At 35.4% G+C, this 25791-nt stretch overlaps 1 protein-coding gene across 1 annotated transcript in view; it reads right to left on the bottom strand.

Annotated features, from left to right (window-relative positions):
- PKHD1L1 (PKHD1 like 1) overlaps positions 1 to 25791 on the bottom strand; it is a 156462-nt gene that overhangs the window by 115976 nt on the left and 14695 nt on the right. The window contains exons 7-20 of the mRNA XM_032315885.1: positions 23348 to 23401; positions 22674 to 22747; positions 21539 to 21581; positions 17230 to 17300; positions 15905 to 16015; positions 12025 to 12114; positions 9666 to 9934; positions 8110 to 8201; positions 5981 to 6140; positions 5536 to 5671; positions 4614 to 4757; positions 2677 to 2834; positions 1458 to 1571; positions 591 to 740 (exon numbers count right to left, since the gene is read on the bottom strand). Coding sequence (XP_032171776.1) covers positions 591 to 740; positions 1458 to 1571; positions 2677 to 2834; positions 4614 to 4757; positions 5536 to 5671; positions 5981 to 6140; positions 8110 to 8201; positions 9666 to 9934; positions 12025 to 12114; positions 15905 to 16015; positions 17230 to 17300; positions 21539 to 21581; positions 22674 to 22747; positions 23348 to 23401 — 1666 coding nt within the window. The remainder of the gene's footprint in view (positions 1 to 590; positions 741 to 1457; positions 1572 to 2676; positions 2835 to 4613; positions 4758 to 5535; positions 5672 to 5980; positions 6141 to 8109; positions 8202 to 9665; positions 9935 to 12024; positions 12115 to 15904; positions 16016 to 17229; positions 17301 to 21538; positions 21582 to 22673; positions 22748 to 23347; positions 23402 to 25791) is intronic.

The raw sequence follows: 25791 nt of genomic DNA, 5'->3' as shown, positions 1-25791 counted from the left end.
GCTGAGCATTTAGAGGAGGAGATGAATGTCACTGTAAAATAGTAATTAAATACCAATTTCAATGGTCTACAACATCTTAAGCGTACCAAATATATTTAGAACTTAGAACTGGGGAACATGCATCACGATCTGAGAATTTTAAAACAAGAAAAAGGGTAAACAAGACTATGATTGCTAGTCTTAAATACCTATCCTAAAACTACCCTCTCTGCTCATGCTTTTCCTTGATTGGATACCCAAGATCACTCCATGATGGCTATCCATTTTTGTTTCTTCTTAACAAACGGAAGAGTATTGAAGAGGTAATATATTTTTAATGGATTTTGTATTTAAGTTTGTGTGCAAATAATTTTCTCTTAAATTATAAGATAAAGCAGAACACATGTGGGTAATACTATATATTTTTTTAATTTCTTTTTTTGAGAAACACCAGAAGAGGAAATCACAAGCACCAGAATGTGAACCACAATACCCGTCCAAAGTGACATGATTTCACATGACAAGCACTATTCCCTGTCTTAGAATTTCATGACATTTTATTACCAAAGTATTTTACAGATTAAATTAGCATATCATTTTGTTGGGTTTACCTGATTATAAGGAAATAATAAAATGTCTCCATATGGTAATCTGTTTGGTTTAACATCTGCTGAGTCAAAAAGAACAGCTGGGTTTTTTAGGGCATAACGACCACAGTAAGCATCAGTTTCAGCTGTCTTCTTCCCTCTGTTAACATGTTCCTACAGAAACAAGAATATTTCGAATGAAAACATGCTTTATGGTCCTGCTTTATTCCTGCTCATCTCAAGTTATTCAAGTTCCAACTTGGATCCATTGTTTCCCACCTCACTTTAACTTGAAACATTCTCACTCTTCTTTGAAATTCTAAAGCTCTGATCTTCTATCACTCCTTTGGCTCCATAATCATATAATCCTTAGTACCTGTATTTGACTATTTCTTAAATCTTATCTTTCTCCTTATATCATGAACTCTTAAGGATATTTATTCATTCCTTCCACAAAAAAATTCCTTCCACAAGAAAAAAAAAACCTGACTGTGTGCCAGTTTTTTTTGTTTAATCTTCAAATTTCAAGGGAAGCATTTTATTATATAATGCCTTACTACAAATTGTACTCTCTGAAGTCAATGAGGAAACAGGATATACTCTGCAAGCAAAGAAAAAAAATAAAATATCCTATATGTCTTACATTTGTCCATCTTGCTTACTTTCCCTTGATCAAGAAAATTCACATGCAGTGGAAATGCTGCTTTCACAAATGAATCACATTATGATGCAGGGAGATGCTAAAACAGACCTTATCAATAAATGTGTAACAAAGTTATTTTTGCAAATTGACAATAGGAATTAGTGTTAGTACAAAGAAAATCACAAAATTACAAGCATTTATATGAATTCTTATTGGGCCAGTTTCACAGTTCATTTAACATTCCATACCAGGTTAAAATCAGTCTCATAATCTCTAAAGTATTTCACGTCAAATCCTTCTTCAAAATTTGCAATTTGCGGTGGACACTTGGCAGTAACCATTTCTTCCACGGCTTCCTGAAACTAAATTAACAGCATGCACTTTAGAGACTTATTTTTCGTGAAGGGTTACAACATTCATAATTCTACCACTAATTTCACTCATTAGTTATATTAGGACATTTGCATAATGTAATTCCCATACTTTAGCCATCATTATGAGACCATTTCCTAAATATTTTTAAGTTTATTTGTCATAATTTTAGTGTCCAATGTCTTTTTCAAGAGTTCTATCTTAGAATGACAATAGTTACATCCAGTTGGGTAATATTACCTTTCACAGTTGTTACATCAGGTAGACATGTTTGTTTAGCAGTTTTTTTTAAAGAAGGCAAAGGATTGCATTTACTGTGATGAGCACTGGGTATTGTATGGGAGTGTTGAATCACTATATTGTACAGCTGAAATTAATATTAGACTGTACTTTAAGTAACTGGAATTTGAATTTAAAAAATACTTTTAATGTAAAAAAAAAAAAAAAAGAAGGCAATGAGGCGAACCTAAACGAATTAGCACCCAATTAAACAACGTTCCAAATGAATAGTTTTCTCAATTAACTCAAAATTAACTGGAAAGAATAATGCATTCTATTTTTCAAAAGAAGAAATTGATACTCTAAAATGTATTTATGTTTATTTTAAAAAAATAAATCATTTTGGATTCTTCAAGAATTGGTCCACATTCACAAGTTCTATAATTTCCACATCTACTTCTCTGGCAAAACACAGATATAATGTTTAGAATTAAGGAGATAATATAAGATCTTTAATCATCAAACAAACATTAACTTAAACTCATAGTGCAGGTAGTTGTCAAAATCCAGTAATTCCCTAGGAACTATTCTTTCTACAGGAACAGCTGTTGACATAGTTCTAAGAACTCCCCTCTAACCCCTCTGTCTCTGTGATGTTTCCTCCCTTCTCTGTTCTCTATGTGTTGGCTCCAACCCACCATGCCAAGTAAAAGAGCATATTACCACTCCTTAAAGTGTGGGAGTTTTTTTTTTTTTTTAATAGAAAGGTGATGTTTAAATAGCTTTCTACTACTGTTATGCTGAAAATAAATAAATTTAATTAAAATAAAAAAATAAATAGCTTTCTACTTGTGATATTGTTAACAAAGAGCATACTTCAGCTTGTGACGACCACGGGGTCAGAGGTTTGGAAGTGACCCCATCCCAGTTCAGTGTGAATGTGTCCAGACTGGGTTTTCCTTTGATCTGTTCTGTAATATTTACTGTGACATTGTCCCCTTCAAATGTTTCATAACCAAGCAGATCAAAATCTCCTGCAATGAAGTACCAAACAGAATTGGAAGGTGTTAATTAATAAAATACCAACATATCCATAATAGACATTCAAAGTAAACAAAATTAGTTTTATTTAGTTGCATTATCACCAAAAAAAGGATGAATGGGAAGACATGGATCCTGGAATTTGAGCAGATTTAACTGTAGCAGAAAGAGCAAAACAGCAAATAAAGTGCTATTCATTTTGGGTTCTGTTTCCATGGCTTCAAAGAAAGGATTATGAGATAAACAGAAGGTGGTATTGGGACCATGAGGTAAAGATCAATGGGCAGGCAGTGGGATAGTCCAAAAATTCTTTTAGTTTTGTTCTAGCACCATTATTATAGAATAAAGGGCTAGGCTGGGATATTGCTATTTTCTTTGAACATGAATACAGCACAAAACTGTATTCCAGGAAATAGCCCCATGTCTATGAGTCCTGTTTACACAATCTCACTCTGAGAGAAATAAGGGCTTGTCCTCAGATGTATCTCTGCTTTGGGAAGATGATTTGCTAGTGGAATCCCACGGACCTTCTCTGTTGGATAATATCCTAGAATTTGCCCGGTTACGATTTTAGTACTATATTTCTTAAAGTTGCTGCTGAAGCCTTAAACTTTCTCTCTTAATTGTAGATATGTTTCTGGGAGAACAAGGATAATCATATCTTTATTTATGCAGTATTTCGACAACCTAACCCTTGGGAAATCTTTAGAACTTCAATTAATGTTAAATAAAATTCTTTGCTCTCCACTCAACAATCAAATCAACAATTGTATAAAATGAAACATAAACAATGAAGTAACATTTTACTTTTATGAGTTAGAAAATAATGATTTCCCAAAGAAAAGTAGAAAAAAAAATAAGAAAGAAAGAATACATATTCAGGGACCTACTTTTGAGCTAGATAGCCCAAATACTAAACTTGTTTGCTAAATTTGGCTTTAAGACTTGAAAATGCAAAACATTAACAGGAAGTTAATAGTTGTTATTTGGAAAGGAGAGAAGTCAAATAATTTTGGACAGTACTATATTAAACACAGGTCAAATGTTTTCTTTCAGTTTTGCTTTTGTATGTTTGTTTTCTCACTATAAGGACCCTTAGGGATTTTAATACTAAGGAGCTCCATCAGTCTTCAAGAAGAAGCTGGCATATGCAGCTTCCCATGTGGATGTGACCATAATCTTTTCATCAGGCAAGATCTGGCCAGACTAGTGTCTCTTGAGAAATACTGACTACTTAAACTTTATTTCCAGTATTCATATCTTCACTAACTTTTGCTAAATTACAGAAGGCTATTATGCAGATAATGTATCTGTAGTATACATAGTATATTTCCCATGCACTGGAGATGTACAATACTTAAAATAAAACTAAAATTTTAATTATAATACAAGAAATTAACCATTTGATTTTTATTTCTCCTAAAATTAATCAAGGCTCTGAATCCACTGCTTTTCTTCTGTCATTTTATGGAGTTTTGCCTTTTTTTTTTTTAAAGATTTTATTTATTTATTTGACAGAGAGAGATTACAAGTAGACAGAGAGGCAGGCAGAGAGAGAGAGAGAGAGGGAAGCAGGCTCCCTGCCGAGCAAAGAGCCCAATGCCGGATTTGATCCCAGGACCCTGAGATCATGACCTGAGCCGAAGGCAGCGGCCTAACCCACTGAGCCATCCAGGTGCCCCAAGTTTTGCCTTTTTTGTGGAGTTGTACAAGATACAAATTTGTTTCTTAGAAAAAACCTAACAGAAGTACAAAATGATATACATTCTTACCTCGAGTTGATATAAAAGTTACCATGTAAACATAGCTTTGGGCGTTTTGTGTTCTTACTACTTGAACTGTATCCGGTTTTATAGACCAGAGTTCATTTAAAGCTGATTGCAATAAGAAGTCAGAAGCATCACCAGGTAGCAAGACTTTGGATTAGGAAAAAAAAAAAAAAGTCAAATGATTAGAGGTTTTAATTAAAGAAAAATTTAAAATCCTTTTGCACTGCCATAGCCAACACTGATATTTTATATTTAAAATTTTTAAGGTTCCCATAGTCTGTATCATATGTTATCACTTAATGAAATTGTTTTGAAACTAATTCAAGTTCAATAATAATGACTACTTAATTGGATTGTGATCTCTTTAAGAGGAGGATCATGGGTTGTTGTTTTTTTTTAAATTCGCATAGTGATTAAGTACTGTGTTTGGAAAACAGTAAGCACCTACTGATATTTACATATTGAAACAATTAACAGAAATAGCAAAAATTATACTTTTTGGTTTATTATTATATAATACAGAGATACAATGTCTTTGTTAACAGATAAATTAGTGTCTTATAGCTTTATCCCTTAACTTGAAAAACTGAAAGAAATGTTTAATTCTCTGTAATGGTGAATTTAATTCTTATTAGCTTACACCTGTGAGTCAGAGATATACAAATTCCGTATGTGCACTTAGATATACATTCATGAAGATCCTTATAAAAGAAAATGATATCATATACCAGGAAGTTGTTTTTATGATGCCATTTTTTTTAAATCCCAGTCTAAAGGTTTTTCTTCACAATATATTTTTAGCTTCTTTGTCTAGAATACTATTAAAATGATATTTTCCAGACAGTAGAATTTGACTAGAGCCAATTTTTATACTTTCATTTATAAATGAAGAGAAAGGAAATCTCCTTTGTTATATACAGCTTACCGGTTTTTTCCATGTTATAGATTAATCTATACTGGTAGCGTGAACATGAATTCGCTTCCACACATGGACTGGTCACTGTGATCTTTTGAACTTCATTGGTTGCACTAGATGTTTCCCAGTTTTCCAGTGTTATAACCTATTTTCCAAGTTAAAAAAACATATCTTTACTGCATAGAAAAATATATTGTAAAAGCATGAAAGTCAACTACTCAATGTCTCTGGATTGCTCTATTTTACTGTAAATGATAAAATATTTTAAAGTTCACTCTTAATCCAATAACAGCCTCTTGAATTTTAATACAGATTCTCCAAGCCACAAAGTCAATAATCCTCCATGACTGCCTTGTCCCCAAATAGTATATTTCTGAGTAAAATTAATAAGCAAATAGAACTCCTATCTTTGAACATTTACTTTCCACGAAGCACACCTATCATCATGGCAAACCTGTACTTCCTGGACCATTGTCGACTGGGATCTGATAACTTGTTCTTCATTCACTGCGTCTTCTGTCTGTTGCTCCGTATAGACATTTTTATACTGGTACAGGCCAACATCAATGAAGGCACTCAGTCTATACTCTTGCAGCAAGATTTCAAGGTAATATCTGGAAAGTATGAAATTGTCTCCAATGAATAACATTTCAACACTATATAAAACACCAGCCTACTAAATGATTTATATTGTAGTATTCCTGATTTTATTTTATTTTACTTTTTATAGTATCTCTGATTTTAAATATTAAAGTTTCATAGTGGTTTGTTAAAATAAAATGAATTATGTAGGATATCTACATGAAAGATACAGAATTGTCCGCATTCCTGACTAATTCATTCAGTTTTGTCAGTAAATATTTATTGAAAAAGATACTACTCCTTATCCTCAAGGAGCTTAAAACAAAATTATATTTACATTGTAATGCAAACTTCCTGGCATAAAACATAGAGGGCATGTGGAGTGTAAATACTTTCATATGTACAAGAAAATGACAGGCAGACTTAGATGTATCACGTATTTTTATCAGAGTGGTTAAATGTGTCAGGGATGGAAGTTTCTCTCCAATTCCTTCAATAGTGGCTCCACTTATAACTTGGGAAATAAAACATAATTTCAGGAAACTGTTATTGGTTACATTGATTCTGGTCCTCCAACAAGCTCGATCATCCAACTGCCTACCCAGGATGAGGCCTTCCTTGACCAGCTGATACAGGCGATGAAAAGCTATTAGTTACCTACGTAACTCTCTATCAATGTCACCACTGCTCCCATCTTTGGAGAGGTCAGCTGGGAGTTCCTCTAAATTGCCTAGCATCATTCAACAGATAACCTTGTATGTGAAGATAAGTATTCACAATTCATGATCGACTCTGAATGAGGGCCATGTACCACCTCTCATCCTTCTAGGATGATCCTTCTAGGATCATAGAACTGATATTGAAGGATTACATCAGGCTCTTCGCTGCCCTGAGGACCTGTTGGCCAGCTCCGCCAGATCAATGTGGGCAACACTAAGAAGCAGACCTCAAAGAACTATTAAATTCTGTATCCTTATTAGCAGCTTACAATATTCATTAGGTACTTTCTATGTACGAGACACTAAACTGAGCACTTGGCAGACATTATTATATTTAACCTTCACAAAAGACTATAAAATATATATTATCATTCTCTTTGTTCATATGAATAACAGACACTAAGAGAGTTGTAAAGATTGAAAGGTTATTTAAAAGTTAGTAACTGAGGTATGATTCAAAGTAGAACAGGGTGACCGAAAGATATGTACCTAGAAATGGGGCTTTATTATCTGAGTGGGATGAATCTGGCAAACGAGCTCCCTTTGGAAAGGTCCCAGGGACCACTCTGCAATAAGCCAGCTAGAGTGGCTTATCCACAGCCGTCATTATAAGTGTTGGTGTATAAACTGCAAGCTACTTCACGGAAGGACAGATATCAGACAGCAGATGTATTACGAGTCACATTCATGTGACTCTGTGCTCCTTCCAAGGAGGTAAACTGAATGCATTTTCCAAGGGGAGGGCAAAGCCTGAAGGTACATTAACACTCAATAGCAGTAGGGATTAATTAGGTCCTCCACTTACCCTTGCTGACCTAGTGATCCTGGTTAAAATAACAAAGTTTAAGTTTTAAGTATATAAAGAATTGATAGTAGGAGGAAGAAGAGAAAGGGAATGGGATGCTTTCCTCATGTCATTAGTACTAAGATTTCAGTGAGAACACGGAGTATGATTTCTTTCAGGGAACTTTGATCCCAACCCTCTAGCTGGATTGACAGAAAGGTCCTAGTAGGAAACCAAGAACAGGATTAAGTAAATTTCACAAAATTATAATTTCTGCAATAGGGATAATTTAGATAGTAAATCTCCCAGGTTGGTTGGAGGTGAATATTTTTGAAAATATAGAAATCATATTTAATACAATTATAAAGAATGATGAATTATATATTAAGCCAATAAACTAATATCACTTCCACCAATAAAGCCAACTGAAAATATTTTCAGATATAAACTTACAGTTTTTAAATACCACATAATAGTTTAATGAAAAAAAAATCTTACTCTTTTCCTTTCTGAAGATGAATGTCATCTGATCTTTGTGTAGGACTGGAAAAATAACCATTGGCATTGGAAGAATGATATGCAATCCTCACCTTATCCCAAAAAGAAAGACAGGGAGAGAGAAAGGGGGGGGGAGAATTTATTATTAGATCTTTTCAGCTTTATTTTTCATTTACTATTTGTCAATCCTAGAACTTTTATAAATAGAAAACTATGAAACTACCATATTTTTCTTCTAAGATCTATTAGCCATGGTGAAATGAGGTTTTTAAAAATTATCAAAGCCCGCTTCATACCTTCCAACCTTATTTAACATCAGCACCACTATACCATGAATACACACAAGCTATGGTTTTTCACAATTAGAACTGCAATAGAAAATAGAAAGATGCATACCATTGTTATTGTTAAATGAAATACCCTTTTGCTCTGTGGAGAGCTTTTAGGGATTTAATCCAAATGAAGTCACTAAAAGTGGATCTGAAAGACGCTACAGATCACTAAATGGGTCTGCATGCTAGAATGAGAAAACTCTGGGCTTCCCATCAGGAATGATTATACCATCCTTGGAGGAAACATGCTGAAAAGCTATAGTAAAATTAGAATTCATATATTATAGGCAGCAACTTAAACTTGTTCCTCCCATTTGGGAGGAGATCTTGCCATATACGCTGAGTCATAAATTGTATTTTTGATTTGATAACTGACTTCACATTTGCAAAACTCTCCCAAAGAAATAATTAAAATGCAGAACAATTTAATGAACACAAATGTTCGAGTAAAATTTGTGGTCATAAAAAGTCAGAAGTAAGCTAAAAACTTATCAGTATGCATAATATTATTCAGGTTTAGTAATAATAATAAATAAATAAACTATTCAGTCATCAAAAATCGTATTGTGAAAATCATTTAATAAAATATGGAAATACTAATATGTGACCAAAATGACTATGAAATTGGATGTATGACATTATTTATATAAAAAACAAAAAAGACACAAAAAGAAATGATGGACTTCAATCTCATAACCACATAGTAGTGAAAGAGATCTAGTAGAAGAGTGAACTATGTTTACTCTTTTCCAAATTTCTTACATATGATTAAAACTCTTCCATAATTAAAATAATCTTTAGGGGCGCCTGGGTGGCTCAGTGGGTTAAAGCCTCTGCCTTCAGCTCTGGTCATGATCCTGGGGTCCTGGGATAGAGACCCATGTTGGGCTCTCTGCTCAGCAGAGAGCCTGCTTTCTCCTCTCTCTCTCTCTGCTTGCCTCTCTGCCTACTTGTGATCTCTGTCAAATAAATAAAATCTTTTAAAAAAATAAAATAATCTTTAAAGGAAATATATGTATATTTTCCTTCCTAGAGAAAACGTAGATACAGGAAAGCTTTTTTTTTTTTAGGCCATGGTTTTCTATGGTGACTTTAGAGTTCATATTACACATGTTAAAATAACCAAGAACCCAACCATGTGAAAATATATCTTAAAAGTGAGCTACATATAAAGGTTGTCCTATTGTTTTTATAGTATTAAATAATTTTCTGTAGCTTCCGTACCTTATCTTTTGGATGTCCAGTTTGGCTGAAATAAATGGCATAACGGTCATCGCCTTTGATGTAGAATCTGTAGACGTCAGAGTCTGGAGCCACCAAAAATCCACTGAAGCGTGCAACAAATGTGTCTTGCTCCGTGGGCCAAAGGTAGGAAGCTGAATCTACCCAACTGGCCCCCATGTACCCCGGTGTTTCTTCGTTGTACTCAAGTATCTCTTCAAGACGCGCTGGCCGACTATTGTTCCATACCTCAAGCTTTAGACCTCTCCCACCTGAATATAACAAAAAAAAGAATACTTTCATCAGAATGTTGATGTGGTTTCTCAATGGCCTTCTACTTGGGTAGTGGTTATAGATATTCTATGCTATTCACGTTTTTGGAGCATGCTTGTAAACAAAACAATGACTCATACCCTACATGTACCTGCACCTCTAGCATAGAATGCTGTTAAGAGAGCATACAATTTATTATTATTTCATATATTTGCACCTCAGTTTCTACATTTATAAAAAAATGGGAGTAATATTATTATTTGCATGGTTGCAATGGGGATTAGATACTACTAAGTGCTTTACTTAAAATAATATGTTAACTCTTACCTCTGATATGACTGACATTGCTTTATATAGTTAAATCTCAAAACCTTATGATTCAGGCCATTTGATTTCAAAACCTTTGCCTGATTACTCTCTCTAACAAAAGTAACCCAATTAATGGTTTGCAACTAATCCAAGAATGGACAGTGTTGGCTTTAAGATTTTTGTCCGTATTTGTTCTTCTTCTTCTTCTTTTTAACATGACTTCTGTTCTATGATTCCATCTTCTTCTTGGAGAGAATCAGAACATTCCCATTAAAGTGAACCTACATAAACTCTGATTTAAGTTTTTTCCTAATCATAAGGAAGTCATCTCACTTTTTTTTTTCTTCCCTAAACTACAGCAATCAGACTCATGTCTTCTTCCAGCAGCTGGTCTGGGGGGGCTGGATCTAGATGATGGTTCCTCTTCAGGTGAGTCTCTTTGGAGGAAAGCTTGAACACCTCAAACTTCAGCAGCAGCAATGTTCTCTGATAAATACAACTTTCATTGAAGTCACCAATTGTGATTATCAAAATAGTCTCTTAAACTGGGCATTGTTTCCCTAATGTCGTTCAAAACAAGGAAATTTTTTTTTTAAGATTTTATTTATTTATTTGTCAGAGATAGAGGGAGAGAGTGAGTGAGCACAGGCAGACAGAAAGGCAGGCAGAGGCAGAGGGAGAAGCAGGCTCCCTGCCGAGCAAGGAGCCCGATGCTGGACTCCATCCCAGGACGCTGGAATCATGACCTGAGCCGAAGGCAGCTGCTTAACCAACTGAGCCACCCAGGCGTCCCCAAAACAAGGAAATTTAAGAGGTTGATAAACATAATTTATGTGGCTTCAAATCCCAACCAGTAGTGTAACCATAAACCAATTTCATTGTGTGAACAAGATATGAGATACACACCCTCAAACCCACGCACAGCCTCTCAGTGAGTGGTATCACTACAGATGTCAAGCACTTACCATAGGCCACGGGCCATGGGCCATGGGCCAAAATCTGGAAAGATTTTGATTTCCATTTCTCTCATCCCCTGTTATCACCCTTAAAATATTCTAAACAAGTAAGGATTTAACCTCTGACATTTGTGTTTTAAGCACAAAAAGGCATTTATAAAATGTCCCTGTAGCCTGCACCATCATTCAGTAATCTCATTTAACCTGAAATAAAGTTCCCATCAAATTCATTCAACAGAGGAGGGCTGTTTCCAGGAGGGTATTTCGGGAATTCAGGCGGAGTTTATTTCCATGCTGCAGCTTTGAGGCAGCTATTTTAATACAAACACTCCCTGATCCAGAAAGTGTAAGGAGAAAAACCAGGAAGAAATGTATTACAATTCTCACTACAAATTCTAAAAAGTTCAAGTATTTTTTATTACTAATTGTTATGGGCTAAATATTTGTATCCCCTCCAAAACTCAGATGTTGAAGCCTAATGCTCAATGCGATGTTATAAGCAGGTAGGGCCCTTGGGAGGTGCTTAGGTCACGAGAGTGGAGTCCTCATGAATGAGGGTTTATGAAAGAGGCCCTACAAAGCTCTGTAGCCCCAAGAAGGTGCCTATCTTTGAAGAAGCAGGTCCTCACCAAACACCTAATCTGCTGGTATCGCGATCTGGGACTTCCCAGGCTCCAGAACTGTAAGATCTATATGTGTTTGTTGTTTCTAAGCTACCCAGTCTGTGGTGTTCTGTTTCAGCAGCCCCAAAGGACTGAAAGACTAATGGGGTGTGTCTTCTTATGTAAATGTAGAAATGGCCATTCTCTCTTCTGGTAACTTACCTGGATAGACAGTTCTGAGAACCTCAGGCTTAGGCGGTGTCTTGCAGCATATGCTATTTTCTGTGACATTCAAAATATCACAGTCTTGACCTAGAGAGAAGCAAGGTACAGAGGTATCACTACAGAGCTCCAGAATGTAAATCACAATCAGCTTATCTGGAAGTACTTTCTGAGGAAAACCAAGTTGCACAAGCAAGAAGCAAAGCCAGGGTTTCTTCGTTTCCTTTATGTGTTCTGCATAAAAGCTTATCACTTGTTAATTGCCATACTTTTACATGGCAACGTTTTCCTGGCAACACATCACAAGTCTGAGTTACGAAATTTCGTGATTTCTGAGAAACAAAATAAAAAACTTGATAAAACTATGTCACTGTAAAAGATTTCACTTCTGAGTTCAGAGTAAAGTCTTACATTGTGTTCCCTACAGAAAAGTTGCTGAAATAAGTCCATGATATTCAAAATTTTGCAAAAGCAGATGATCCCAGCCCTCTTAGGTAAAATAAATAAAAAGTTCCATCCATGTTGTCGTAAATGGCAAGATTTCATTTCTTTTGATGGCTGCATAGTATTCCATTGTCATGCTTAGCGAAATAAGTCAAGCGGAGAAAGACAACTATCATATGATCTCCCTGATATAAGGAAGTGGTGATGCAACATGGGGGCTTAAGTGGGTAGAAGAAGAATCAATGAAACAAGATGGAATTGGGAGGGAGACAAACCATAAGTGACTCTTAATCTCACAAAACAAACTGAGGGTTGCTGGGGGGAGGGAGGTTGGGAGAAGGGGGTGGGATTATGGACACTGGGGAGGGTGTGTGCTTTGGTGAGTGCTGTGAAGTGTGTAAACCTGGTGATTCACAGACCTGTACCCCTGGGGATAAAAATATATGTTTATAAAAAATAAAAAATAAAAAAAAAAGAAAATAAATAAATAAATAAAAAGTAAGATGGTGGTTTAATCCAAGGTCTTCAAATGAAAACAACAGAGATAATAATGTGTAAATGGTATTTTTCAGAGACAGACTGAAACCAAAACAGTAAGGGTCTAAACAAGAATGATGACACTTATATAAAAACACAATTAGAACAGAGTGAAGAGTCTAGGTTTTAGACTTCCATATATCTCTCACCGTCAATGCCTTAAGTATTTACTGAAACAGGAATCACAGCCCACAAATGAAAAGTGAGGCAAAGGGTAGCAAATGGAGGAAGGTATCTTTGCCAAGTTTTGTTTGGTGGCTCGGAAAACTTACTTCAACATTACCTGTTACGATTTTGTATGTTTTGTGAATGCAAGATAATTGAGGTAGAAAACAATGCATTTAAACAGTAAATTAAACCAACTTAGCCCATTTTGTTTGGAGCAAAGGAAGATCCATAGACAAATAATTATTTTTAAGAAATTAACTGAGGATTCCTCAATACCCCAAAAATGAATAATCTAATTAAAAATGGGCAAATGAGGGGTGCCTGGATGGCTCAGTGGGTTAAGCCTCTGCCTTCAGCTCAGGTCATGATCTCGGTGTCCTGGGATCGAGCCCCGCATTGGGCTCTCTCCTAAACAGGGAGCCTGCTTCCCCCTCTCTCTCTGCCTGCCTCTCTGCCTACTTGTGATCTCTCTCTCTCTCTCAAATAAATAAAATCTCTTTTAAAAATGGGCAAATGAGTGGATATTTTTCCAAAGAAGACATGCAGATGGCCAACAGACATGTGAAAAGATGTTCAATATCACTGATCATCTATAAACACAAGTCAAAACTACAATGAGATATCACCTCACAGCAGTCAGAATGGCTAAAATCTATGACACAAGAAACAAGTGTTGTAAGGGATGTGCAGAAAGGGGCACGTTCTTACACTGTTACATCCAATGTGGTACATCCAATGTGGAAGACAATATGTACGTTCCTCAAAAAGTTGAAAATAGAATTAGTCTATTATCCAGCAATTACCCTATTAGGTATTTAACCAAAGAATACAAAAATACTAATTTAAAGGAATACATGCACCCCAATTAGCAGCATTATCAACAATAGCCAAATTGTGGAAAGAGCCAAGTGTCCATCAACTGATGAATGGATAAAGAAGATCCAGTATATATAAAAGCCACAAAAAAGCCATTTGTGATGACATGGATGGAGAGAGAAAGTATTAAGCTATGCAAAGTAAGTCAATCAAAGAAAGAAAAATACCATATGATTTCACTCATATGTGGAATTTAAGAAACAAATGAACAAAGGGTGGGATAAATGTGAGGCAAACCAAGAAACAGACTCTTACGTATAGAAAACAACTGACAGTTACCAGAGAGGAGGTGGGCGGACGTGTTAAATAAGTGATGAGGATTAAAGAGTGCACTTGTTATGATGAGCACTGGGTGTGGTATGGAAGTGCTGAATCGTATCATACACCTGCAGCTAATATTACACTGTATGTTTAAATAAAAACTTGGAAGAAAAAAATAAAATACACCCAGTTTACTATATGTAATTATACTCCAATAAATTAGTTAGAATTTAAAATTAATGAAAAAAACCTTGAAAAAAGTAATGAAAATTTAATAAAGAAATTACTGAGGATTCAAAATCTTGAACCTTGTCACATTTGATAGCAATGAAAGACACAAAAGTAACATGTTGTATTTGCATATCAACTATCACAAAATCATAAAATACAACATATAAAGAGATTTTATGCCCATATTTTAATATTTGAAACATTTATATTTAAAATTTCAGAAAACATATATGATATTTAAAATCTTACTGCTTAGGTTTTAATATTTATGCAGGTGATCAGCAAGGATCCACAGGGATAGGAAAGATATTGTATAAATGTTACACTTGAGGGCACCTGGGTGGCTCAGTCGGTTAAGCTGCTGCCTTCAGCTTAGGTCATGATCCCAGGGTCCTAGGATTGAGTCCCACATCAGACTCTCTGCTCAGCAGGGAGTCCGCTTCCCCCTCTCTCTCTGCCTGCCTCTCTACCTACTTGTGATTTGTCTGTCAAATAAATAAACAGAATCTTAAAAAAAAATGTTACACTTGATCTTAGCCAAAAGGCAGAAAAGAGATATATATTGTATAAATATTAGATGAAATTACTTTATATTAATTTCTTCTCTTGAAATCACATTTTTGCAGGCTCATGGGCAGATTCCCTAAAATTATAAAGTACCTAAGCAGAAGGTTATATCAGAAAAAATATGTGTCCAGTTGCCTGGTCAACACAGAGTCCTTTGCTCAAGGTAGAGAAGGTCATTATGACTGAGTGGGAAGATTCCCACTATTATATTCATCCTCCATTCCTTTTTGAGCTGCACAACTCCCTACCTTGAAAAGATCTAGATACATAACCAGAGAACCAGAGAACCAAGCCCTATTCAATTTGTAAAAACAGAACACCTCAATTAATGCTCTTTTTAAAGCCAATATCATCGGTAATTCCTGATGATGTCCAGACAAGTCACAAAAAATGAAAAGGGGATGAGAAGAGTATCCCCAAATACTTTAAATTTTTTCCTAACTAACCAACCCATTGAGAATTAACAACAGTTCAAAAAGGGCACTTAAAAGTTTGTTATATAAAGGGTATGTGTGTCTCAACATGTGGTGAGGAATTTGTGGAAGGTAGCCAAGTTGTTACCAGACAATGCTTTTTGATCATGACCTCAGAGCCCAAGTTGTGGTCATGTCAGACCCTCATTGGAAGGTCCCAGTGGGAAAAGTATCATTCTCTGGAACCAAATGCCCACATGAAAATACACAGTCTTAAATTTAAGACATTAACTGAAAAAGGACTATTATTCTTTTTACAAATTATTAAATAAAAGCCAGGATTTGTTCTTATAATGTAATGTATTAAAAGTCATATAAAATACCTCCAATGAGAACTCTGACAGGGAAATCTGTCTGATCAAAGAACCGTCCACTTATCGTTAGCACAGTGCCACCTCGAATGCTTCCTCGTGAAGGGGAAATCATAGTGACCTCTGCAGAGGGGAAGGAGAAGCACATTAAATAAAATGCCATGAATATTACACATCAACCCAAATCCCTAATTTTTATGAATTTTCCAAATTACCTAGTCTTAACACATAGCACAGCATAGATAGTGGATTGACCAAATGAATAAATTGGGTGTTTCAATTTTGTCTCTGATGCAATCCTGCAAAGAGGACAGTTAACATGGCTTTTACAAAGCCTTACAGCTCAGGGGAACCAGGTTTTAGTGGTGACTGGTACTAAAGAGACACTGGTAATGGGGGACACAGCAATTAAGGAAAATCTGGGCTGAGGATAGATGTTTGATTCCAAAGGAAAACACAGGAAAGCAGGAGAGCCGGCCTCTTCTCCGCTTCTCCCGGTGCTCTTAAAGAACAAATCTTTCTTCTCTTTCTGGGCCAACATTTTATACTTTCTCATATAGTAATACATTAACTATGACTGGAAGCCTATGTAAAAGTTTTAGATATATTAGTAAAATAGCCCCGGGCATGATATATGGTAGATTCTTATTAAAATTTATTCTTATTACTTCTATCTATCAAAGGCCTACATATTTTTACACACGGCTTTTACATTGATTAGGAAAAGCCAGGATATATCCTATTTGATTGATTCCAAGACACTTCTTTTCACATTTGAACATCTTTGAAATCTGAATGTGCCACTCCATCACTCCTGACCTAGAATAAAGTGTAATTCTTCCAGGAGGATTTGTGTTTGTTTCCCACACTCTCGTAGGAGTCTACCAACCTTAGATCTCTGTAAGTTAAAATAAATAATAATCTACTTGAGTATTCTTTTGGACCACAGTGAGGCTATAAATCTGAGAGAGCACTGCCTTGTAGTTTAATTGGACAGTGGAGGTATTTTTTTCCCTCCCTCCACCATCGGCCCAAGTGGAGACGTGCAAGTTTCCCTTCTGTCTCTTTTGGAGTGATGAGCCGGTTTCTCAATCAGTCTTATATTAAAAATATAGTTTTCTGGGTCCTAGCTTAATGTCAGAGCTTCCTATTAGACTCTCTATCTTGTGTGTTTCTCCTTTCCTAGCAGTACATAAAATAATATACTATGCCTTAAGTCCTTATTGTCATTGATGATGAAATAAGGTACACACGTCTCTCTGTTTCATTCTTTTTCTTTCTCTCTCTGTCATACACACATACACACACATACACATAGAGTGAGAGGGTTCACATACCTGCATATGTTTGAAACATTGAAATTTTATTTAGAGAAGAAACAAAATACGCCATTTTTTGCGGGAAACTCCTGTGTAAAAAAAAAAAAAAAGTAAAATCCTTACTTTAAAAAACTTTATTTCAGGAAAATGTTATTTTTTTTTAGTGGTATAAATCATGTCATAATTTGCAAAGGAGCTGGACAGAACATTTTGGGCAGATAAAAATGTTCTATATCTTGATACAGTTACTGGTTACACAAATATACAAGTATATAGATACTCAAATATTCATTGGTCAGACCTTACTGAACTACACACTTAAATTACAATATTATATGCAAAGTATACCTCAATAAAGAATTCATATTAATAGAAAAAAAGCAGGATTCCCCTTCCTGAAGGCATTTGTGTTACCGGCCCTCCTCTCTTATAATCCATTTAACATCAGAATAACTAACATTACTGAACACTTAAATATCATGCAAAGTTTTTAAGCTTTTAACCTAAGATTTTTTAAAGCCTTTAATTTATATACCATTTTATCCTTACATTAACCCCATGAGGTAGGTACAGCTCAGAGAATCCATTTATCTTACTCAAGATCACAAAGAGAGTAAGTGGCAGAAATAGAACTTGAAGCCAGGCAGTTGGAGTCCTGAACCCTGGCTCCTCACCTGTGTCTTACACAGTTTTCTCCTGCCACTAATCTGCATGAGAGCACGAGGAAAGAAAGCAGGTTAACAATAATCCACCAGAGTGAAATCACCCTCAATAAATACAGAACCTGTTCATATTTTTTGATGGATATAGACGTACACTTCATAGCCTGGAGAGCAAGGAAGGGAGGGAATCTGATCCTGGAAATTAAATACTGTTTCCTTAATTACCTCAATAAAATTCATAATAGAGAAGTTAAGAAATTCAAATGTTAAGACTCAAAGTCCATCCATTACATTTATAACATACTGAACTGTAATCTAAAAGGATAATGCAGATCTCGTGGTTGAGACCAACAGTAAATTCCTATAAATCTAACCCAACCACTATAACGTGCATTTGCAAGACTAAAGAGTCTCTGGAAATCCTGCATGCTAAATTAGTTACTTAAGAAGTTCATACTGGATTTATATTGGTATGTTACAAGCCTTTCAGCTGATTTCTCAGAGATCTGAAATGATGCCAGCTCCAACAATATTGTCTGTGGTCAGATTCTGCATCTGAAAAATTAACCCTGCTTCTCAAGTTGGTAGGAAAATTGTCTCCTGAAATAAAATTTGAATGTAATTTATTTGGTATGACACTGAGGTGATTTTCACTAATTCATTGATAATGACTAGGCATTTCTCAATTAAGGCAGCCTCATCTAAACCTTATCAGTTTGGAACAGCTGTTGTTTGAACTTGGGGTAATTGAGGAGAGAAGGTTAGCTATTAAAAGAAATACAGAATGGGAGCCACAATGGCCTTTAATTGGTTCATTTGATATTCAGGAACACTCCTGAAATTTGTATAATATGGATTTTTTTTAATTTAAAGAATGATTTAACATTTTTTTAAATGCCATGTAATCATGAAACTAGGCTTTTAAGTAGTAAATGCCATATTTTTAACAGTTATCTCAAATTCCTAAGATTGTTTTATATAGAAACACAGTTTCCTCAGTTCTGAGACATTAATACAAAAGAACAGCCACTGGCTTTAAGAAAAAGAATTATAAGTCAAGATCACAGAACCAGCTATTTTAAGCTATATTTTTGCCTATATTATGTGCAAGTTTGCTGGCTTTTTAAAACGCAAAGTTTCACAGCATGTGAATGCAACACATTGATTTATATATACTTATCAATCACATTCAAGCTTGATCGCTCAAACCTATTTTTGGATAATCATTTCTTTGAGAAATATGTGATGGATTTGGTAATTAGTACCTTTCATACAGACTGAGAACTAAGAATTCATCTTTTTCACCTGAAGAAGAACGACAATGAGAGCATTAAAAATAAAAAGAATATGTAGTTCAGGAAATCATTTGACACTCAATAACTATTGCTTCTAACATGATTTTCTAATATTTTCAACAAAATCTTATTGCCTTATTCGTATCAAGTTGTATGCGTGTAGGTGGGTCCTTGCAGAAAATAACTGGTAAATCATGAGACTCTAAGTCATTTGCCCCATGTAAATCACAAAGGTGAATCTTATACCATTTACATACCATCCACAATGGTTTGCCCTTGAGCTATAATATTCTTCATGGGTTTTTGTCCAGTTTACGTTGGTCTATAAGAAAGTGTGCAACCCAGTCATCATTTTGTTATAACCTATTGCCTCTAGGTGTCTGGAACCAGAAGATCCTCAAATACAACAACGATGGATTTGGGTTCACCACCCCAATAGCAGCCGCATGCACGCAGGGACCAAGTATCATCCTTCTCTTGCAGTCCGTGAACATTAACCAGGAATAACATCTACTTTGATTGTCATATTACCATTCTTCTCAATCTTTTTAATCATTTTCAATCTTTTCTAATCATTTATCTCTCTTCAGAAACAAACACAATATATCCTATCATTGATCTACTACAGATATATTAGTGTTGGATGGCTAAATATTGTGATTTATTTGGATTTCTATTAATCAGCTCATTTTCTCATAGGGACACACTATCACATTTTTGGGCAGAATAATTCATTTAGGTTTGAAGCATCTCAGTCCTGTCCAAGAAAAGCCATTAGCATGCCCCAGTTACTATGACAGCCAACAAACACCCCCCATACATTTGCAAATGCACAGAAAAGAGCTGTAACCCTACAATGCTTAAAGAATCCTGTGTCAGGATGTTAAGTAGTAAGGAGGTGTGGTTCTATGGCTGAGATCCTCTGATGTGGGAAAGAGAGGCAGAAGAAAAGTTACTAAATTTTCTTCTATCTAGAGCCCACTGACAAGTCCTTGAAACAGGCAGAGTGACATTCCTCTAGGCACTCAACTACCTCCACCTTAATATTTTGCTAAGAGCAAAAAGCAATCCTAGTCTGACCCCCTCTCACCCCCAACCAGGATCCTGTGTGTCTACTTTAACATATAAACATTGCTTTGGAAACTTCCTTTATCTCTAAACCCTCCAAGATACGTGCTGGCAATCATCCCCAAGTGTATGGCCCACCGATATATATATCTGAAGGGTCTCATGACTAAGGTTCTATTAGATGGTAATAAATGACCTTTTCCCAGCAACAGCTAGCCCCGCAAGGTCCTGCAAACCTTGCTTCCAAAATTCCTTACAGACTTATGCTATTCTTGACCCCCTCCCAACTTGCAAGTATGTAATGGACCATTCCTCACAACCCTGGGGTAGCAGCTCTTCCTGGCCACGGGTCCTGTCCCGTGCTTTAATAAACCACCATTCTGCACCAAAGAGGTCTCAAGAACTCTTTCTTGGTCATCGGCTCCGGACCTCATCGCACTGAACCTCACTTATATTCTAAAACTTCATCACCTTGGCAGAGCCCTGGAAGAAATGCTCAGGGTCTGGAGCTCGGCTGTTCTTCCAACTAGCTGGATATCCATGGGCAAATTATTCAACTTTCCTGAATCTCACTTTTCCCAGTGTGCAACACAGGGGGGATGATAACACTCAACTTTATAGGATCTTTGGGAGTCTTCAACCAGACAATATACATGAAGTGCTTAGTACCATGCCTCTCACGAAATGTTCTGTAATACGATTATCTATGATAGGAGGTTTGCAACATGTGTTGAGATTTGCATATTCTGGTATTTCTTAAACATATGGTAATCTCTCTTAGTGAAATTAGGATGTAGGCTATCTGGAACTGATTTCTAGCTTTATTAAAAAATTGTGAATAGAAGTTATTAACATATGGTGCTAAGAAGGACAATTGTGAGCTATAACTACTATCTTTCATCACTCCATATGTCTTGATACTTTAAATGAACATTTTCATCAGGTATTAACCATAGTATTTAATTTATTCTTACATTAGTTCAAATCAAAACTGAACTATTTGGTTATCAAAAGAATGACAATTAAGTTAGAAGAGCTGTAAGACATAAAAAGAACCCTTTCAATATCACAATCAAAGACTGATTTGTTGTTTAGGTAATGCTAAAGTTCCCAACAGTTGAAAGGCTGTGTCTGAGGCACAAAGTAGAGAAAGGGAGTGATAGACCCCTTAAATGTTAATTTGGGGGAAGGAAGGGATTAGTTTTTTAATCTCTGGATCTATAGCACAAAGTAAACATATACTTTTATTTTATTTACCCAGTTGAATCCATTATGGAAATTATTATTTACAAAATGACCCACCTTCCATAATCACTATCCAAGATGAAGCTGACATTGTGATGACCTGGAATTAATTAAATACACAATTAATTAAATTCCCAATCACAGGAGAACAAGAACTATGTATTATAAAGCTGATTTAAAAGCAAAGAAACTTAAAATTAAAACTGTAATTATACAACCATTTATTAATCCTTAAAGACATGACAATGAACTATCTGAAACAAGTGTCTGGCATTTTAAAATACACATACAAAGATGTCTCAAGGCTATAAGTAGAAAAACTTGATGAAATATAATAATGAATGAAGAATGATAAAAACAACATAAACATAACCATCTGCCCTCAAATTTTTTTCATTCTTTCAACAGCTACTTAATCAGAGGAGACACTCTGCTGGAGGGTTGGGCCATGCAGGGTGAGCACAAGATTGCTCTTTTCCTAACTGAGCATGGTGGGGGGGGGGGGCGGGGAATTCAGTCAGTCAAGAGCAGTGACAGAGAGAACTAAAAACCATGATAAAGCTATCAAAGAAAAGGAGAGTGAACTTGGAGAGTGGAAGGCAGGGCATTAGGGAAGGCTTTTTCAATGACATGACTTTTTTCTGAAATTCTCAGGATGGGAGGCTTGCAAAAGGCTCTGAGACAAAATAAAATGAAGTCCATTCTAGAACTAAAAGATTATGATGGATGCTAGCTGACACTATTGCGGGAATCCTTTCACAATAGACGTAAATGAAGCCATCATGTTATATGACTTAAACTCATATAATGATTTATGTCAACATAACACTGGAAAAAAAAAAAAGGACTATAAGGTCTAAGTGCCTGGAGTACACAGAGCAAGGGGGAAGAAACAACATAAAATTAAGACTACAGGGAAAACAGCTAAATTAGTAAGTGGAATTTTCTAGGTGACAGAAGAATAAAAAGAAAAAAGAGAAGAAAAGAAATTTGAAGAAGTTTACCTTAAATGTAAACCTTAGGAAAAAAGTAATTTATACAAGCTTACATGAAACTGAAAAGAAGCCAAGGTAAAGAGGAAATGTTAATTTTAAAGAAAGGGATAAAGCTGCCGGGGAGGTCTAAGAGAATACAAAACAAGGAAACAGGCAGGCATTTCTGAGAATTCCGAAGAATGGTGATCAACATTTACCAATGTAAGTTCCAGTCGTCTTACACACCATAGAACCCATGTCTCCATTTGGATGATCTAATTTTAGACCGTACCTAACAAAATATATATGTTAATTTTAAAGTTTATATTGACACTACAGTTCTAAAATACTGTTTCCCTTCTTAAGTATTTATATAACAAAGATGCACTTATTGGCAAATTAATTAATTAATTAAGTAAATTACTGTTTCCCTTAAAAACACCTTATGGACTTTGAACATGTATCAGGTTAGAAACTGTCACTACAACAAAAATTTCTGTGAAAATTTTTCCCAGCCTCAGTTGGAGATACTTGCATAAAGCTTCCTTTTACCATTAAATATTTTGTAGTTAATTTGGCTATCACCATTGATATTCCTCTTAGATACTTTTAAATAATACCAAGTGAAACAATTATGCGATAAAGATATTTCTCAAAATATCTCAAAACATAATAATCTAAATAACATTTCATATTGTGTTCCACTGGAGACAATAGGGGATATCAGGTTACATCTACCTATATAAATGATTACTAACTTACTATATAAAACATTATAATTTATACTGTATTTAAAGGATTCAGCTATACAGTATTGCTAGACATTACTACTTAAACTGGTATGTTTATATCTTCTATTTATTTTCTAAAGAAAATTATTTGAGTGACTTACAAATTATCAGACTGTGGTATGAGAAGTTCACAGGGCATTCCTCCAACATAAACTCTGTATAAATATTTTATTGGAAAAGATGAAGTTATGTTTAGTAATGCTTTCTTCCCACCAAGTTCACTAACACCTTATATTTTTCTCTCACTTATTATTATCTATCACACATTCATTCAACAAACACCTATTATATTACCAATTATGTTGCAGTCTCTGCTGTAGATACTGGCACACATCAGGGAAGAAAACAAAATCCTGCCCTTGTGGGACTGACATTCTAACGCGGGGGAGGGGAGACCTGATAATAGGCATGATAATCATAGGATATTTGGTGTGTTAGAAAGTGATAATACCACAGAAAGAGACAATGTGGAAATAGCTAATGGGGACCCTTCCACTTGCAGATCAATTAACTCAAATACAAAAGAGAGTTTTATGTTTTGTAACACATAGTAAGTTTCAAACTATAGGCAGGAATTAAAGGAGAGCCATAGCCAAGCCCCACGGAATAATTAGGATGAAGAGAGCAACTAATATCCTCAGTGCCTTTGAAACAGAAATCTGGAGCCGAGAAGAGGCAGGATTGGGCTGCGGAGAAATACTGCCTTCGGACTTCCCCAGCTGACCAGGTCTGCTACGGCTTTAGGGGTGTTCGAACCTGATGCCATTGAAAGCTTGCAGGCAGGACCCACAGGTCCTGTACTTGCCACACTCAGAATAAACAACAACAAATAAATTTGTTGGCTTCTAAGCCAACAAATCCCAGATTCAAAGTAACTGCAGATACAAACCTGAACTCCTAAAAAGTAAGGACTTCCATTTGTGGAGAACTTTAAATGTTTGAATAAACGTGTACGCACAAATCCTTTCATTTATTATTACATTAGGTTTGTGATTCAAGTACACTGAGTTACTGTACCCATTATAGAGATTTATGGATTCATAGCCTCCTTCTAAACTCCCGCTTTCTTGCGCCTAAATAATAAATTTAGCAGCTAACAATGGCACTTGCTATGTTTAATCCTTACAACCATTTTACCCTTCCATTTCATAGATGAAAAACTGAGGCAAGAAGGTTAAGTTGCTTGTTCAAGCCTATAGGCAGTAAGGAATAGAGCAGGAATTCAAACCCAGACAGCTGGGCTCCAGCGGTGCTCTTACTTACACCCCATAAGCCCCACAGTGGTCTGGGTTTGCCTGTCAATGGCAATACTACACTGTTTTGCCATGTATATATGTGTGTGTCTAGCCAAATATATATATACACACACACACACACACACACACACATACATATACACACATACATACATACATACATATATATGTATATACGTACGTATGGCTATATGTGTATATATGTATGTATATATGTATGTATATATGTGTATATATGTATAACATATATATGTACATATATATGTATATATGTACGTATGTATATGTATATATATGTGTATATATATATGCAAATACCAAAGGGTTTGGTGCTATATATATATATATATATATATATATATATATAGTTGTTTTTGTTGTTGTTGTTTTTCTTATTGAATCTTTTAGACCAAAATCTCTTTAGTGGGCACCAAACCCTTTGGTATTTTCATGTTCTCTATAATTTGTACCTGGTCTGGATCTGGAGATGAGGCTGGCTTGACAAGATGAGTGAGAAGCAGAAGCAGGGTCCTGGGTCCCTGACTTCCTGCTTCCTGCTCAGTACATGGTCCATTGCTCCCTGCTAATGGGATTCAGGCCCAGTGAAATGCCTGAAATGCCTAGTGTCACAATTAAGATGGTAGAAATGGGACAGACACAGTTCTAAGGCCTTCGCCTCTCACATTAATAGATGTGTGAAAGTTCTTGTGCATTTATATATAGTATCTCAGGGTTTCAGAGTACATAGCCTGAACTCTGAGGTCCCTGCTGACTGCAATTCTTGACTTTATGAAATAATTTCTATGCTGAAAATGGTTTCTACTGAACAGAAGTAAATTTCAGTTACAGTGGGTAGGGGGAGGGAGAAATGTCCTTAAAGATTAAGTTTCCTATTTCTTAGCATTATTATAGCAAAGGATGACTTGGAAAACCCCATCTAAGAAGTGGAATATAAACCATTCATAACATTCAACCATATGGAGGCAAACAAAATTTTTATTTATGCTAACATTTGTTTCTCTATTTAGTACTTAATATATGTAAGGAATCAATACAAACATTTCCACAATATTATAGATGCATACAAATATGATTTAATTGAATGCTACCTCATAGAATGCCACCTAAATTACTTTGATTTCATTTGGTAAAACCTTCCAAATTACTTGGTTTACAAAATTATATATGTGTATGTGTGTGTGTATATATATATATACACATACACATATATAATACACATATATGTGTGTGTGTATATATATACACACACACACATACATATATATTAC

The sequence above is a fragment of the Mustela erminea genome, chromosome 16 (genome assembly GCF_009829155.1).
Source record: "Mustela erminea isolate mMusErm1 chromosome 16, mMusErm1.Pri, whole genome shotgun sequence".
NCBI lineage: Eukaryota > Metazoa > Chordata > Mammalia > Carnivora > Mustelidae > Mustela > Mustela erminea.
The sequence above is the reverse complement of the archived record's forward strand: the minus strand, read 5'-3'. Positions and strand labels throughout refer to the sequence as shown.